At 44.0% G+C, this 15391-nt stretch overlaps 1 protein-coding gene across 1 annotated transcript; it reads left to right on the forward strand.

Annotated features, from left to right (window-relative positions):
- The first annotated feature begins 507 nt into the window (after positions 1–507).
- On the forward strand, positions 508–4888 carry KLK5 (kallikrein related peptidase 5). Its single transcript, XM_043995990.1, has 5 exons — positions 508–589; positions 1396–1660; positions 3466–3719; positions 4042–4175; positions 4736–4888. The coding sequence occupies exons 1-5, from the start codon at positions 508–510 to the stop codon at positions 4886–4888; spliced, it is 888 nt and encodes a 295-aa protein (XP_043851925.1).
- Positions 4889–15391: the final 10503 nt, after the last annotated feature.

Here is a 15391-nt window from a genome sequence, read left to right on the forward strand (position 1 = left end):
CTGCATGTACAGAGGTACAGAGGATGGGGGAAGGGTATGAGAAAGGGGATGGAGACAAAGGGCTCTGTCAGGGCTTAGGCACAGGGGAAAGGCTTGGGTCCAGGATCAGAATGCAGCAGTTCAAATTCTGGCTCTGCCAATTATGACCTGTGTGACCTTGGTCAAGTCTCTTAAAGGTCCTGGGACTCCATTTCCTCAGCTACCAAATGAGGGAGTTTGACTAGATGATTCCTAAGGTCCCTTCCAATTCCAGATCTATGGCCCCATGAAAAGAGGAGTTCGCTCTGGAGCCCATCTCCATCACTTATTTCATGTGTTATCTTGGCTATCACTTCACCCTAGCCTCAGTTTCCCCATATGTAAAATAGGAATGGAAATACTTACTGCTTCCTTGGAATATTTTGAGGAAATTAAAAAATGCCAGAGAAATCTGAGTTATCATTAGGACAGGGCCTCAGAGTTTGACCCTCTCCCACTTCCTATCCCCAACTCCCAGGTGCAGCAGTGATGGCTCCACTTGGTTCCCCTTGGGCCTGGATCCTGGCATTCCTGATGTCAGTTCTGATCATGGGAGACACAGGCCTGACAGGTAGGGTGTGTGAACCTAGAATTGTGTGAATATGTGTGTGTGTGTGTGTGTGTGTAGAGGGTGGAGTGGGGAGAATGTGGATACACAGGACACAGAGAGGGATGGAGAAAGGGAAGGAGAAAGAAGAGAGGAGAAGAGGGGAGGGGAAAACAAGGATAGGTTTTGAGGAAAAAGTTGGTTGGAAAGAAGGACCATGCAAGACCAAGAAAGAGGAGCAAGAGGGTTCAGAGTCTCTGAAGGAAGGAGGAAGTGAGAGTGGATGGCTGTGTCATCAGCTCCAGAGGAATCAGGGAAAACAAGGACTGAACAAAAGTTCAGTAAGCCTGACAATAATGCTGTCCTTGGTCACCTCAGTAGAGCAGTGGTAATGAGAAGAGGCTAGATTAAAAGACTTTGGGTGGGACAGCTAGGTGGCACAGTGGATAAAGCATCGGCCCTGGATTCAGGAGGACCTTGAGTTCAAATATGGTCTCAGACACTTGACATTTACTAGCTGTGTGACCCTGGGCAAATCACTTAACGCTCATTGCCCCAGAAAAAAAAATGCTTTGGGTGAGCACAGTTGTTTTCAAGGAAGTTGGCAATTAAGGGGAGAAGTGAGTTGGAGCAGGTGAGGGGGGTTTGGGGAGAGGAGGGTGTCAGTTGTCCAAGAGCTATTTTCTTCCCCCTCTCACCCAGCATGTACTATATCAAGCCACACCCTACTCCATCCTAAACCCTATACCCCAAGGCCCATTTCTTGAACCCAGGCCCCACTGCAAGCTCTGACCCTACCCCCCCACCATGAATCCTTATCCCACCCCCAGGTCAGAAGAATGGGGCCTACCTGGGGAACCAGGCCTGCCAGGAATATGGGAGCCAGCAACAGGCTGGGAGTAGCCGTCTGGCGGAGAGCCACCAGGATGCTACTGTTGCTCGGGATACTGAGAGTCGCATCTTAAATGGCACAGACTGTAACCCCCAAACCCAACCCTGGCAGGCAGCTTTGTTTCTGAAACCCAACAGCCTTTTCTGTGGGGCAGTGCTGGTCCATCCGCAGTGGGTGCTCACTGCTGCACATTGCCAGAAACCGTAAGTGAGGAGGGAGAGAGATGGGGATGGGGATAAGGATCACCAGGGGGAGATGGAGGGAAGGGGGTGGTGATAAGAAGGGGGAGGGGGAGAGAACAGGAGAGGAGAGCAAGGTGAGTGAAGGGATGGAGATAAGCCTGGGGATGTGAGGGAAGGGAGAAGGGATGGGGATAAAGGGTAAGTGAGATTAGTGAATGAAGAGTCAGCAAAACTTGGGTTCAAATCCTGTCTTTGATACTAGATAATAAGGTAGAGGCACTTTGGATTAGTGGATAGAGTGCTGGCCTTGGAGCCAAGAACAGCTGGATTCAAATCCTACCCCAGGGGCATCTAGGTGGCTCAATGGATGGAGCACCAGCCCTGGAGTCAGGAGTACCTGATTTCAAATCCGGCCTCAGACACTTGACACTTACTAGCTGTGTGACCCTGGGCAAGTCACTTAGCCCCAGTTGCCTCACTAAAACAAACAAACAAATAAATAAATAAATCCTACCCCAGACACTTAATAGGTATGAGAGTTAGGCCAAGTGCCTTCTTTTCTCTGAACCTTCTTGTTCTCTTCTGTAAACATCCATGTCTCAGGGTTGTGAGTCTGGCCATGAGATATTGTTTGTAAAGTGCTAGGCTAGAGTGTTCCGTTATCACATCACTAACATTGTTAGCAATGGAGGTTAGAAGACTGGAGTTCAAATATGACCACAGGCACTGACCGTGTGTGACAACTTAAAAGGTTCCAGAGACATAGTTTCTGGGTAATTTCACTCATTTTATTAATAAGGCCAGAAGGTTATTAACAAAAGGGTGGTCATTTGGCCATCTCTCTAGGACCAAAGACAATCATGACGGTAGGCTCACAGTTTACATATCCTTTTCAATGAGAGACTGAGGGTGACCATATCATCCTTGGACAGAGAAATTATCTCTGTACTCAGACCACACACTAGGCTATCTAGACAAAAGGATATGTCTCCACACAAGCTTGAATAGAACACAATGGTTGAATTCCCTGAAAAGTTGGGTGGGATTTGACCAAGATGGGGAAACTTAATTCAAATCTCACTGGTAATGTCCTTCAAGAGATTGGGTTTTTTAATGGGAGATCTCTGAATCTTGCCAAGATATTGGTTAATAACAATCATTTTTTTTTCACATGTGACCCTAAGCAAGTCATTTCCCCTCTGATGCTTCAATTTCCTCAACTCTCAAATGTAGATAATACTATAACGAGGACCTGGCAGGGCTGTTGAGAGAATCAAACGAGATAATATTTGTAAACCATCTGGTAGTAGCTACTATACAAATGTGTATTCCTTTTCCTCTTTTTTCCTCATTTCAGTCTCACGGTCTTGGGACATGGCCATACAGGTATTATTAATCTCATTTTCCCCCAGTGGGGAAACTGAGTCTCATAGAAATTATGACTTGCCCCTCATTACATAGCAGGTGTGGAAGCAAAATATTAGTAAATTTTATAAGCAAATGTTAATATATGTTCTAAGTGGGATTTGAACCCAGTTTTTTTTTCAGATTCCAAGGTCACTTTGTACCTTGACCCTCAAATCTGGAGCTCACATTTTCTAGACACTTTTTCTGGGATATTTCCACCTAGACATATCACAGGCAGCAGGTGGGATACAGAACTGGGGAACCTTTAGGAGTCTGATAGTTCAATACCCTCATTTTACAGATATGGAAACAACTCCAACACTAAATTGTATATAATCCCCATGGGCATCTATAGGATTGGCAGTGAGGATGGGGTTGGAGAGAAGGTGCAGGAGTGACGTGTCCACCCTTTTCTACAGTTCCTATACAGTTATTCTGGGCCGGTACCATCTCCACAATTCTGGGGCAAGTGAGAAGATTCTCCGTGGTGTTCGGTCCTTCCCCCACCCCAACTATACCCGGCCAGCTCACTCTAATGATCTCATGTTAATTAAATTGAACAGAAAGGTCTTAGGCTCAAAAAGCATCAAACCCATCAACATCTCAACTCAGCCCCCAACTTCTGGGGCCCGGTGCCTTGTATCAGGCTGGGGGACCACCAGCAGTCCTCAAGGTAAGTCCTGGGCCTTTTCTGGTTTTGTTTTCCTCTTTTCCATCCAGTTTTTGTCCATCTGTCTCCATAGTGACCGGGAAAGAGTGTTGATTTTGGAATCATAGTATCTGAGTCCAAAATCATACTCTGCTACTAATTCCCTGTGTGTTCTTCGGCAGGAATCTTAACCCCCTTGGAACTCTTTCCTCATCTTCCCTATTGTTCCCCCGCCAAAAAAAGGCTTGCTCCTGGCACCTAAAATCCCTTGCACTTCCATGATCTCTGAACTGGTTGGTGTGGCTGTCCCAGCCCAAGTCTCTGATCCCACTACTTGGTTTTCCAGTTCACTATCCCGAGGTCCTACAATGTCTTAACATCACGATCCTGTCTCAGGAGGCCTGCCAGAAGGCCTACCCCGGGGAGATCAATTCTAGCATGTTCTGTGCTGGAGATGAAAAGGGCAGGGATTCCTGTCAGGTAAGCCTTGAATGCCTCACCCAACCTGAGAAATAAGGGAGACAAGAGAGGAGGGAGAGGAAGGAAGATTGAGAAAAAGACTGAAAAATGGTGGAATGGAGGTAAGGAGAGTGTAGCCTGAAGTGTATGTGTGTGTGGGGGGAGTAGTAGGGAAAGAAGAAAAGGAGACAGACTCAGGGAACGGGAGGGATGAAAAGGGTTAGGAAAATTGGTAGGGAGGTGGGGAGTGGGAAAGTGGTCCTCCTTTTTAAAAATTTAATTTAATTTTTAAATTAAATTAAATTTATTTTTCTTTTAAAATTTATTTTGTTTTATTTATCTTATTTTTCTTTTAAAATTTTATTTATTTATTTATAATTTTTTGGAGGATGTTTTTCCTAAGGTGTCTCTCCAACTGTATTTGTCTCTTTCTGTCCCCACCTCTCACTATTTCTCTCTGTGTCTCTCCCTTTCTCCCGCTGGCTCTTTACTCCTCTATTGTTGCTGTCTCCACCTCTCCTCATTTTTTTCTGCCTCTCTCCATCTCTCCCTTTTGTCTTCTCTTTCTTCTCTCTTCCCAGGGTGACTCCGGGGGCCCTGTGGTCTGCAATGAAACACTTCAGGGCCTGGTATCATGGGGGGACGTTCCCTGTGGACAGCCCAACAAACCTGGCGTCTACACCAACCTCTACCCATTCAACAAATGGATCAAAGACACCATCAAAAACAACTGACATAAAAAAAAAACTGATATAAGAGGACATTGGCACATAGATCCCTAGTCTGTGTCCTGTTCAGAGATCCAGGAGCTCAGGTCCCTCAATTTTCCAACCCTTATTCCCTCTTGTTTCAGTGATCTGGGCACTCTCATCTTTAGATGGCTCAGGGACATTTAGTATCTAGATCTTCAGCGCTCGTCTCCTCAGGAGTAGGGGATCTGGCCCCTACAAGGACCCAGGCATTTGTATACCCTTCCCCAACTTTCACTTCATTCAGAGATTAAGGACACTAAGGAATTTCTTGACCTTTCCCTTTGTCTCTCTAGGAGAATTTGGGGGATTACACCCAGAAGAGGGGAACCAGTATGGGGATAGGGGGAGTTGCATCTCCATTGGAGACCTAAGGGAGTTCTTCTTGTCTGTCTTCCAAACTCATACTCCTCTTTTCTACCTCCCCTTCCAGCCTCTCCCCATGAGCACCCTTTCCCATTGGGATCCTCTTAGCTCATCCCCATCTCCTCTCTATCCCCTGAGCTTTCTGTTTGTCTCCCATGTCCTTCTTAGACCCTTCTCCCCATCCCCCAGCCTGAGCACTTGCAGCACTTTCCCAAATCCCTCTTCCTCTCTGAACCTCTTCTGACCATTTTTCTTCTGTGGGTCCCCCAGCCCATCATCCACTTGGTCCCTCTCTGAGCTCTCCAACCTAAGCTTGGGTCTCCACTGAGCTCTCTACTTTCAGTGTGGAATAATGGGTAGAGCTTTGGACTTGGAATCAAGGAGACCTGGGTTCAAATTCCAAGTCATTTAACTTCTTTGTGCCTCAGTCTCCTTTTCTGAAAAATAAGGATGACAGGACCTATATCACAATATTGTCAAGCTCAAATGACATAATGCACATAAAACATTTTTTCAAAATTCAAAGCGTTACACGTGTCTGAGTTAATTATATTATTCCCAGGAAAAGCCTGTAGGATCTCTGTCTCTTCCCCTTCCTACCTCACTCTCCCTAGATGGTCTGATGAAGTCACTTTGGTTTGTGGGGAGGGACTGAGAAGTGGGGTTTTATCCCAGCTGTGTAACTTTGGCAAGGGCTGAGGGACAGTCACAGCACCGATCACTTGTTCTGGAAGCTGAGAACCTGGGTTCACATGCCACCTCCAGCACAATGTCCATGTGACCTTGGTCCCTTCACATCCCTGAAGTCCCAATTTCCCCTTCTGTAAGTACACAGATTGACCCTGACAGCCTCTGAGGTGCTTTCCGGCTCCTTACTTATGGTACTAATGTTCTTCTGGCTAAAGAAGGCCATTTTCCATGTTCCTTTCTCAGGACCAATCCTTGCTTTGGCTTGAGGAAGAGTGAGGAGTATTCCTTGGCAGGGACACCCTTGGAAAGGGGCTGAGAATAGACTCCACAACCTAGGAGGCCCGTCACATGGAAGGACTTCTGGGACCAATAGTTTCTCCCTGGGGCTGATGAAGTTTCCTTTCATCTAGAAATGAAGATTTATCTTAGGATAGCTGAGGTTTTCCTGTGGGGAACCAGGGAAGACCAATGGAGATTTGTCCTGGAAACAGTAAATACTTCATTGGAGGGCTATATGGTACATCTGTGGACCAACCACTGGCAACCACTGACACCAATGAGACTTCCTCCTCTGACAAATGAGGAGTCTCTGTTCCACTTGAGGTGGAAAAAGGTTCCTCTTGGCATTGATGAGGCTTCCTCCAGGGACAAATGAGGGTTCTTTCCTCTACTTGGTATAGAAGAGGAGCCCCCTTGGACAAATGGGAATCCCTGAAAGAAATGAGGCTTCCCCAGGGACAGGAGAGGGAATCCCATCTGGTACTGATGGGGCTGCTTCTTGGCACCAATGAGTGCTCACTCTGGGATACTTGCTGCTCTTCAAACACAGTTTTCCATCTGCCTTGTATAAAGGAGGGATTTCCTTGGAACAGATGAAGCTTTTACTCAGGGAAGGAGTCATCCGTTATTATAATCCCTCTTGTGTTCTGAGACCAGTGAAAGTTTATCTAGGGCAACCCAATTTAACGTGTTGATTCAATAAACATCTTTTAAGCATCTCATATGTGCATGGTCCTGTATAATGTGTGGAGGGAAAAAGAGAGAGACAGAGACAGAGAGACAGAGATAGACAGAGAAGACAGAAAGAGAGAGAGAGATGTAAATGTCCCAGCCTCCCAGCCTCTGCCCTCAGGAAGCTTATAGTCTCAGGGGGGATATGATCAGTCACAAATGATTACACTATAATGTAGAACATGATAAGAGCAGGGGAGAGAGCCAGACAAAGTTCTGTGAAAAGTTGGAGGCAGGAGAGAACAAGTTTAAATATTTAAATGAGATGAGGCTCCCCAGAGTAAGGGGGTCTTTTAATCGGCCCTTGAAGGAAGAAAGGGACATGAATGAATAGGAATAAGGAAAAGTGGAGAGAACTTCTGGGGATTCAGGAGATAATACAAGGAGATAGGAAAGGAGGGCAAGATGGGAATGGCCATGAAGAGTAATAAAATGTATCTAGAATAGTGAGAGGAGGGGCAGCTAGGTGGCACAGTGGATAAAGCAATGACCTGAGTTCAAATCTGGCCTCAGACACTTGACACTTACTAGCTGTGTGACCCTGGGTAAGTCACTTATCCCTGCCCTACAAAAGAATAGAATAGTGGGAGAGGGGTTTAGTTATGGACCCTTTTGGCTATCTGGTGAAACCTATGGACCTTTCTTTGGATAATGACTTCATTTATTGATTTATTTCTCTATCTACCTATCTATTCATTTATTAATTCATTCATTCACTCATTCATTCATTCATTCATTCATTCATTCATTCATTCACTTGCAGGGAAATGAGGGTTCTATGACTTGCCCAAGTTCACACAGCTAGTAAGTGTCAAATGTTTGAGGCTGGATTTGAACTCAGGTCCTCCTGAATCCAGGGCCAGTGCTTTATCCATTGCACCACCTAGATGCCCCTGGATAATGTTTTTAAGTGAATAAAATAAAACCCACAGGATTCCCAAGGATCCTAATTAGATTGAGTAGTTAAATTCATACCAGCTGAAGAATCCCTGTCCTCATGAAGGCAATGAGGTTGGGGTAAGGCCACACCTACAAAGAGGCTGAAGCCACATTGTGGAATTGCTTGAATCCCAGAATCAGGATCTGCCATTTTGGTTGGTCCACAATGGAGAGCCAGTGCCAGTTTGTAAATAGGGTGACCAGGTCATACACAGCAAGAAGGTTAAGTTCCCCAGCAGCAATGTGTACTAGAGAGGGGAGAGACCAATTAGGAAATTATTGTAAAACTGGATGGTGGGATTGATATATCATGGCTACTTTGAGAGTGGAGAATAGGAGATGAAAACTAGACAAATTGGGGAGGGGGGAAACCGTGAAGAGGTAGGGACAGGTGATGATTCCTGGAACAATAGGAACCTAGCTGGGATGGAACAAGGTAATCACTAGGACTATTGGGGTGTGCCCCATCCGCTAGTTTCCTCAGCAAACATTGTCAGTCAACATTTGTTAACTCCTTTCTCTGTGTAAGGCTCTGTGCTGGGATAAAAAGGATGAAAGCCCGAGTAGCCCCTGCCCCCAAGGAGCTTACAGTCTAATGGAGATGTCATGGGTATAAATATGGATAGGCACTGGGTGGACCTGTGCTTTCACTGGTATTGGGAAATGCCAGCTGAGGAAACTTCCTCTAGCGATATGGATTGGTGCCTTCTCTGAAACTTTTAGCCTTTGAGTTGCCTAAAGTGAGGGTGAGTCCAGGACCACACACATGGTCAGTATTTGTGAGCAGCAAGCTTTGAACCCAGATTGTTCTGGCTTCAAGACCAGCTGTCTGTCCTTTACACCATGGCTACTCTAGGGAATGTGAATAAAAGGATAATGCTATATGAGTGGGTTTGGCATGGGTGAAGGAGAGATCCCAACAAGTTTCTCCAAAGAAATTTGTTGAGGGAGAGAACCCATTTAACCAGCAGAGGGTTAGGGAGAGTGGCCAAAGGCTTCATAGAGAGAGTCTGGCCTGTCTTTAAACAATAGATCCATCAACAAGCATTTATTAATTACCTATTGTGTACAAGGTACTAGCCTGGGCTCTAGAAGCACAAGGAAAAAAAATACTCCCCTCAAGGAGCCTGCCATCTATCAGGAAAGACACTTTGCACATATGCAATCATGTATAATATATATTGGGGGGGGGGAGCACAAAGGCATTAGAAGCTGTGTGAATAGAAATGGTCTCATACAGGATATGGACTTGTCCTGAGCTTTGAAAGACAGTTCTAAGAAGTGACAGTGAGGAGGGAGTGCATCCCAGGCCTGCAGGATAGCCCGGGCAAAGGCATGGAGGTAGGAGATGTATGACTGCATAAGAGGACCATCAGGCAGGACAGTTTGACTAGATTTTGCTGAACACTTGAAATACTATGTAATAAGCCTGGGTCAGCTGGGCCAGATTATAAAGGGTTTTACGTACAAAACCAAGTCATTTGGATTTATCCTAGAGAAGGGGACAATGAACTTTCTTTTCTTTTCTTTTTTTTTTTTTTTGCGGGACAATGAGGGTTAAGTGACTTGCCCAGGGTCACACAACTAGTAAGTGTCAAGTGTCTGAGGTCAGATTTGAACTCAGGTCCTCCTGAATCCAGGGGCAGTGCTTTATCCACTGTTCCACCTAGCTGCCCCCGACAATGAACTTTCTATTCTATAAAGGAGGGAGGTGGCCAGAGCTTGTGTTTTAGGAATAGACCTTTAGCATCTGTGGAGAGGATGGATTGGAGTGGAGAGGGATCCTGGAGGCAGGGAGGCCAAGTGCTCTAGTTGGCTGTTGCTTTTTAGTCACTTCCAAAACATAGACAAAAGGTAAGCATAATACCTGGACATAAAAGGGTTTTGATCGCTGTATTTTAAATATTATCTGAAATATTTTATCTGAAATATTAAAGACAGAGGAGGAGACCTGAAAATGGAAATATTAAAGAATACCCATTTTATCATAAAAATATTTTATAATTTTCCAGTTATATGTAAAGATGGTTTTAAACATTTGTTTTCGTAAGATTTTTAGTTCCAAATTTTTCTTCCTCCCTTCCCTCCCCGCTCCCCAAGATAGCAAGGAATCTGATATAGGTTATATATATGTACAATCACATTAAACATATTTCTGCATTAGTTATATTGTGAAAGAAGAATCTGAACACAATGGAAAAACCTCAAAAAAGAAAAAAAACAGTAAAAAAGTAGAAACAGTATGGTTCAATCTGCATTCAGAATCCACAGTTCTTTTTTTCTGGATGTGGAGAACATTTTCTAGCATGAGTTCTTTGGAATCGTCCTGGATCATTGCACTGCTGAGAAGAGCCAAGTCTATCACAGTTGATCATCACACAATGTTGCTGTTACTGTGTACAATGTTCTTCTGGTTCTGCTCACTTCACTCTGCATCAGTCCACTTAAGTCTTTCCAGGTTTTTCTAAAATCTGCCTGCTCATCATTTTTTTTACAGCACAATAGTATTCCATTACATTCATATACCACAACTTGTTCAGCCATTCCCCAATTGATGGGCATTCTCTCGATTTCCAATTCTTTGCCACCACAAAGAATATTGCTATTAATATTTTTGTACATGTGGATCCTTTTCCCTTTACTATGATCTCTTTTGGATACAGACCTAGTAGTGGTATTACTTAGTCAAAGGGTATGCACAGTTCCATATCCCTTTGGATATAGTTCCAAATTGCTCTCCAGAATGATTGGATCAGTTCACAACTCCACCAACAATGCATTAGTGTTCCAATTTTTCCACAGCTTCTTCAACATTTATTATTTTGCTTTTTTGTCATATTAGCCAATCTGATAGGTGTGGGGTGGTATCTCACACTTGTTTTAATTTGCATTTCTCTAATCAATAGTGATTTAGAGCATTTTTTCATATGGCAATAGATAGCTTTGATTTCTTCATCTGAAAACTGCCTGATCATATCCTTTGACCATTTTTTAGTTGGGGGATGACTTGCAAAGAATACCCATTTTTAAACAAAAATCAACATATATTTTACATTCATTGTACTTACTGCACAAACATTTTTGGGACCATTAACAAAGAAGAACTATGCATATGTCAATACTAATAACCATTGTTATTATTATAGGACTTAGTCTTTCCAATTTTTCTAATCCCAGTCTTTGCAAGGCAGTCCTATCAGGGAAGGAAGTGAAGATTTTGAAAGAGAGAGGAGGGAATAAAGACAAGAGATTGAAGGACATGAAAGAAGTGGGGTTCAAGTCCTGATCCTCTGACTCTTTCCACTGCTCCATGGCCCATGGTTTCAGGCTCAAAAGAAGTTATCACCTATCCTTGAGTACTATGCTGACTCCATCTGGGGCACCACGTCCAATTTGGTGGATCACATTAATTTAGGAAAGTTGTTACCAAATGGTTTCATTGATTGTAATCTGCCTAACCCAAGGGGCATTGTGGAGAAGGTGATGTTTCAGGAAGTTCTGGTTTGGATCTCACCTCCAACATACCACAGAAATAGTGGATTTTAGAGATGTTGGCTATGTGAGCCTGTATAACCTCTCTGAGACTCAGTTTCCTCATTTACACAAAGGGATACAATATGTATGTAAAATATCCATACAAATATAACAAAATATAAAATGTATATAATAATAGACAATGTGGTACAGTGGGTTGAAAGTTCAAGTCTCTTATGTAATTCAAACTCTAACATTAAGCTATATGATGATGGACAAATCACTTAACCTCTCACTCCACTTCCTGGGTAAATCTTTAAGACTATAAACTGGAAATGCATAGTTAATTGCATTTGTGGAGGGACTTTCCACTCAAGTTGTTCCTTATATATATGAAGTCATAGGGCCAGACCAAAAAAAAAAATAACTGAAACAAAGCAGAAACAAAAACTTTACCTCATAGGGTATCATAAGGACCAGATGAGGTAATGTACTTACAGGGCTTTGAAAATCTTACAGAAATTAATAAATGAAACTGTTATTTTTAACCAACCACACTTGGAAAAAAAGTGGATGAAAAATGATGTGGAAGAAAAGACAATGACATGCAGATGGACAGCAGTGCATTGAGTCAGTCCATTTGTATGTATATAGATGATGATGTAACATGAGCTATGCAGATTATGAGCAGAAATTACTTGCAGGCTGTATGACTCATTGATGAGGGGCTTCACTATAGATGTCCCCTTACTGGCTACTGAGCCAGAGGAACTGATGACTGAGTAAATATACAAAAGTAAGATACCAGCAACTCTGCCTCTCTCTTCCTTTATGACCCAAACCTCTGTCAGTACTGCAAGAGAGTGCTTATCCCTCTGAATTGAAAACCCTAGAATTCCAAGGAGTTCTCAAACTCCTCTTACATGGATACTGTGTTGAACAAAGAAGTGAAGGGGAGGCAGAGAGCCGACTAGACACTGCAAAGGGCAGGGATGGAGCTTTTGAAGATTCAGGGTTGCCTCATGCCACCAGGAGGCGCTGCACTGCCAGCAGAAATCCAGGGTCACCATCTTAAAAGAATGGGAAATGAATATAAACCAGAGGGCCTGGAGAGGTGCATATTGGGTGTAAGCTAGCAGTGAATTACATATGAGGAGTCTCTGAGGAGTGGGGGTGGGGTGGGGGGAAATGCCAACAAAAATGTGTTACAGAACCAGTAGCTGGGCTGGTCAGGCTCAGGGACTGGGGGTGGGGGGTGGGAAACCAATGGATATGTCATGTGATCCATTGATATACTCATGATATCAAGAGGGAATGAGGGGCAGCTGGTGGTGCAGTGGATAAAGCACTGGCTCTGGATTCAGGAGGACCTGAGTTCAAATCCTGCCTCAGACACTTGACACTTACTAGCTGTGTGACCTTGGGCAAGTCACTTAACCCTCATTGCCAAGAAAGAAAGAAAGAAAGAAAGAAAGAAAGAAAGAAAGAAAGAAAGAAAGAAAGAAAGAAAGAAAGAAAGAAAGAAAGAAAGAAAGAAAGAAAGAAAGAAAGAAAGAAAGAAAGAAAAGAAGAGGGAATGAGGAAAGCCCTTAATGATATGGGTGGCTTCTGTGGTAAAGTTATAGGATCATAGACTGAGAGCTGGAGGGACTTTAGATGTCATCAAATGCAATCCCCACATTTTACAAATGAGGAAAATGAGGCAGAAAGTGAAGTGACATGCACACAGTAAATGTTTGAGGTAGGATTTGTACCTAGCTCTTCCAGACTTCAAATCTAAAATCATATCTACTGCACCACACTATAGATGAGAGTTGGATAAGATGAACAGGCATGGGTGGGTTGTATTATTGGAGGGAATACCCAAATTCATGAGATCATGGGTCTATTGGTATAATTCAATAATCTCTTTGTGATACTATATGCCAGGGAATCACATCCCCCTAGGATCTCAAAAGGACTAGAATTTTAGTTTACACAAAGGACAATAGACATGACGGGTATAAACAGGTTCAAGGCATATTAGAAACAATGATTTGCATGAGAGAAGAGTAATAAATTTGTTTTAAAAGTTACTGGTGACAATGTGACCTGAAAACCCGGTGGGTCAGCCACGTAGCGAGTGAAAGTGAAGGATAAGTGATGGACAGGTTCCATGTGACACAATCCATCTATGAACAGAGGAAGGTCTAGGGGGCATTGTAAGAACCTTCCATGAAGAAATGATGGAAAGATATGAACAAAAAAAGTATCCCAAAGACTGCTAAGGAGTAATGAAGGCCCTGGATGATGAGGAGACAGATCCTACCCCTAACCCTAAACCTAACCCCAGTGATCAAAACATTGACTCAGAACAAGACAACAAGGGTAGGGAGGGGTCCGGAAAGCAGGTCATTTGGGGGAGCCGATGGTCATCCTCTAGCAGATGAAGGGTTTATTAAATGGAAAAAGGTTAGACTTGTCCAAGTGACCCCATGATCTCATGATTGGTCATCCTGCATCCTGGGGTGCTATCCCTCCTCAGCTCTGAGGTTCTATGGCTTCCTTTAAGGCTTAGCTCCAAGCCCTTCCCTCACCTGTTAATGCTTTTCTCTCTGGGGTTACCTTCCATCTTCTAGATTTCTTAGGTGTGTACCCAGTTATTTCTATGTGGCCTCCTCCTATAGAATGTAGCCCTTGACAACAGGGACTGTTTTACCCTTTTCTTTGTATTTCCCCGTGCTCACCACACTGCCTGGTGCATTTTTGTTGTTGTCCAGTCATTGAGTGGTGCCTGACTCTTTATGACCCTGTGAGCCATGGCATGCCAGTCCCTTCTGTCCTCAACTGTTCCTCAAAGTCTGCCCAAGCTCATGCTTGTTGTCTCCGTGACACTATGTATCTACCTCATCCTCTTATTGCAAAATTCAGACTTAAATTGAAGAAAGTAGGGAAAACCGTCAGGCCTGGAACATAGTAAGCACTTAATATATTGTTCTTGACTTACTGATTGATTGATTGATTGGCCATTCTCAGTTCAGCTCAATAGAAATTTCACCCTTTGATCCTGTCTTTATGAACTGGAAATAGTGTGAGGGGGAACAGAGGTTTAGGGGAGACTTGTGGGGAGATGTAGTTTGGCTTAATCTAGGCTAAATTCTGAAGGCTGGATAACCAATTGTTGGGGATTCCACATCAGGCGCTGAATGGCTTCCCTTGGAAGTTCCTGCTCATTCTTTTTTTTTTTTTTTTTGAGGGGCAATGAGGGTTAAGTGACTTGCCCAGGGTCACACAGCTAGTAAGTGTCAAGTGTCTGAGGCTGGATTGGAACTCAGGTCCTCCTGAATCCAGGATTGGTGCTTTATCTACTGCATCACCTAGATGCCCCACCTGCTCATTCTTTATTCCAATGGATTCTTTCTCTATCTTGCTTCTACACAGTTGTCTTCCTCATTACACTGTGAGCTCTTTGAGGGCAGGGACTGTCTTTGGATCCCCAGTGCTTAGCAGAAGCACATAGGAGGACTTAAATGTTGTTTTGACTTCCCAACTAACTTTCTCACAGTTAGAGATGTCCCCAGATAGAGTGAGCTGCCTAGTCAGATGATGAGCTCCTATCCCTAGAGATGTTCAAGCAGGAGACTGGCTGACTACCTCTCAGGGAGAGAAAGAGGCCTCCAGTTGGGGTGTGGGTTGAGTGAGATGCTGGGATGGATGAGAAGCTCAGACTTCTGGGGAGTTCTGGTTCTGGCTACTTGACTCACTGATCTTGAGTTCTCCGCTCTGGTCTTATGGCCTCTTCATTGCTCCAGGCCCTGGGGTGGACTGGAGTGGCCTGTGGTGGAAACATATCCTAACTGGAGACGCGGAACAAAAGTGGCAGCCTCATAAACGCTCATTATGGCCGGCCCAGCCTGCCCCCCTCCTGTTCAGGCGTCACTACCCATAAACTGGGCCCTTACCATTGTCTCCCTTCTTACCCACCCCTCTAAATCTGGGTGGGGCTCAGGAACTTATAAAGCTGGGCAT

This window comes from Dromiciops gliroides, chromosome 3 (assembly GCF_019393635.1).
Source record: "Dromiciops gliroides isolate mDroGli1 chromosome 3, mDroGli1.pri, whole genome shotgun sequence".
NCBI classification, from domain to species: Eukaryota; Metazoa; Chordata; class Mammalia; order Microbiotheria; family Microbiotheriidae; genus Dromiciops; species Dromiciops gliroides.

What these genes read in the sequence shown, in the direction of transcription:
- KLK5 (XM_043995990.1), top strand. Translation starts at nt 508, where the DNA reads ATGGCTCCACTTGGTTCCCCTTGGGCCTGGATCCTGGCATTCCTGATG. An exon ending in GCTGCACATTGCCAGAAACC is followed by an intron (nt 1,661 to 3,465) that starts GTAAGTGAGGAG and finishes CCTTTTCTACAG; the next exon opens with TTCCTATACAGTTATTCTGG. An exon ending in GACCACCAGCAGTCCTCAAG is followed by an intron (nt 3,720 to 4,041) that starts GTAAGTCCTGGG and finishes TTGGTTTTCCAG; the next exon opens with TTCACTATCCCGAGGTCCTA.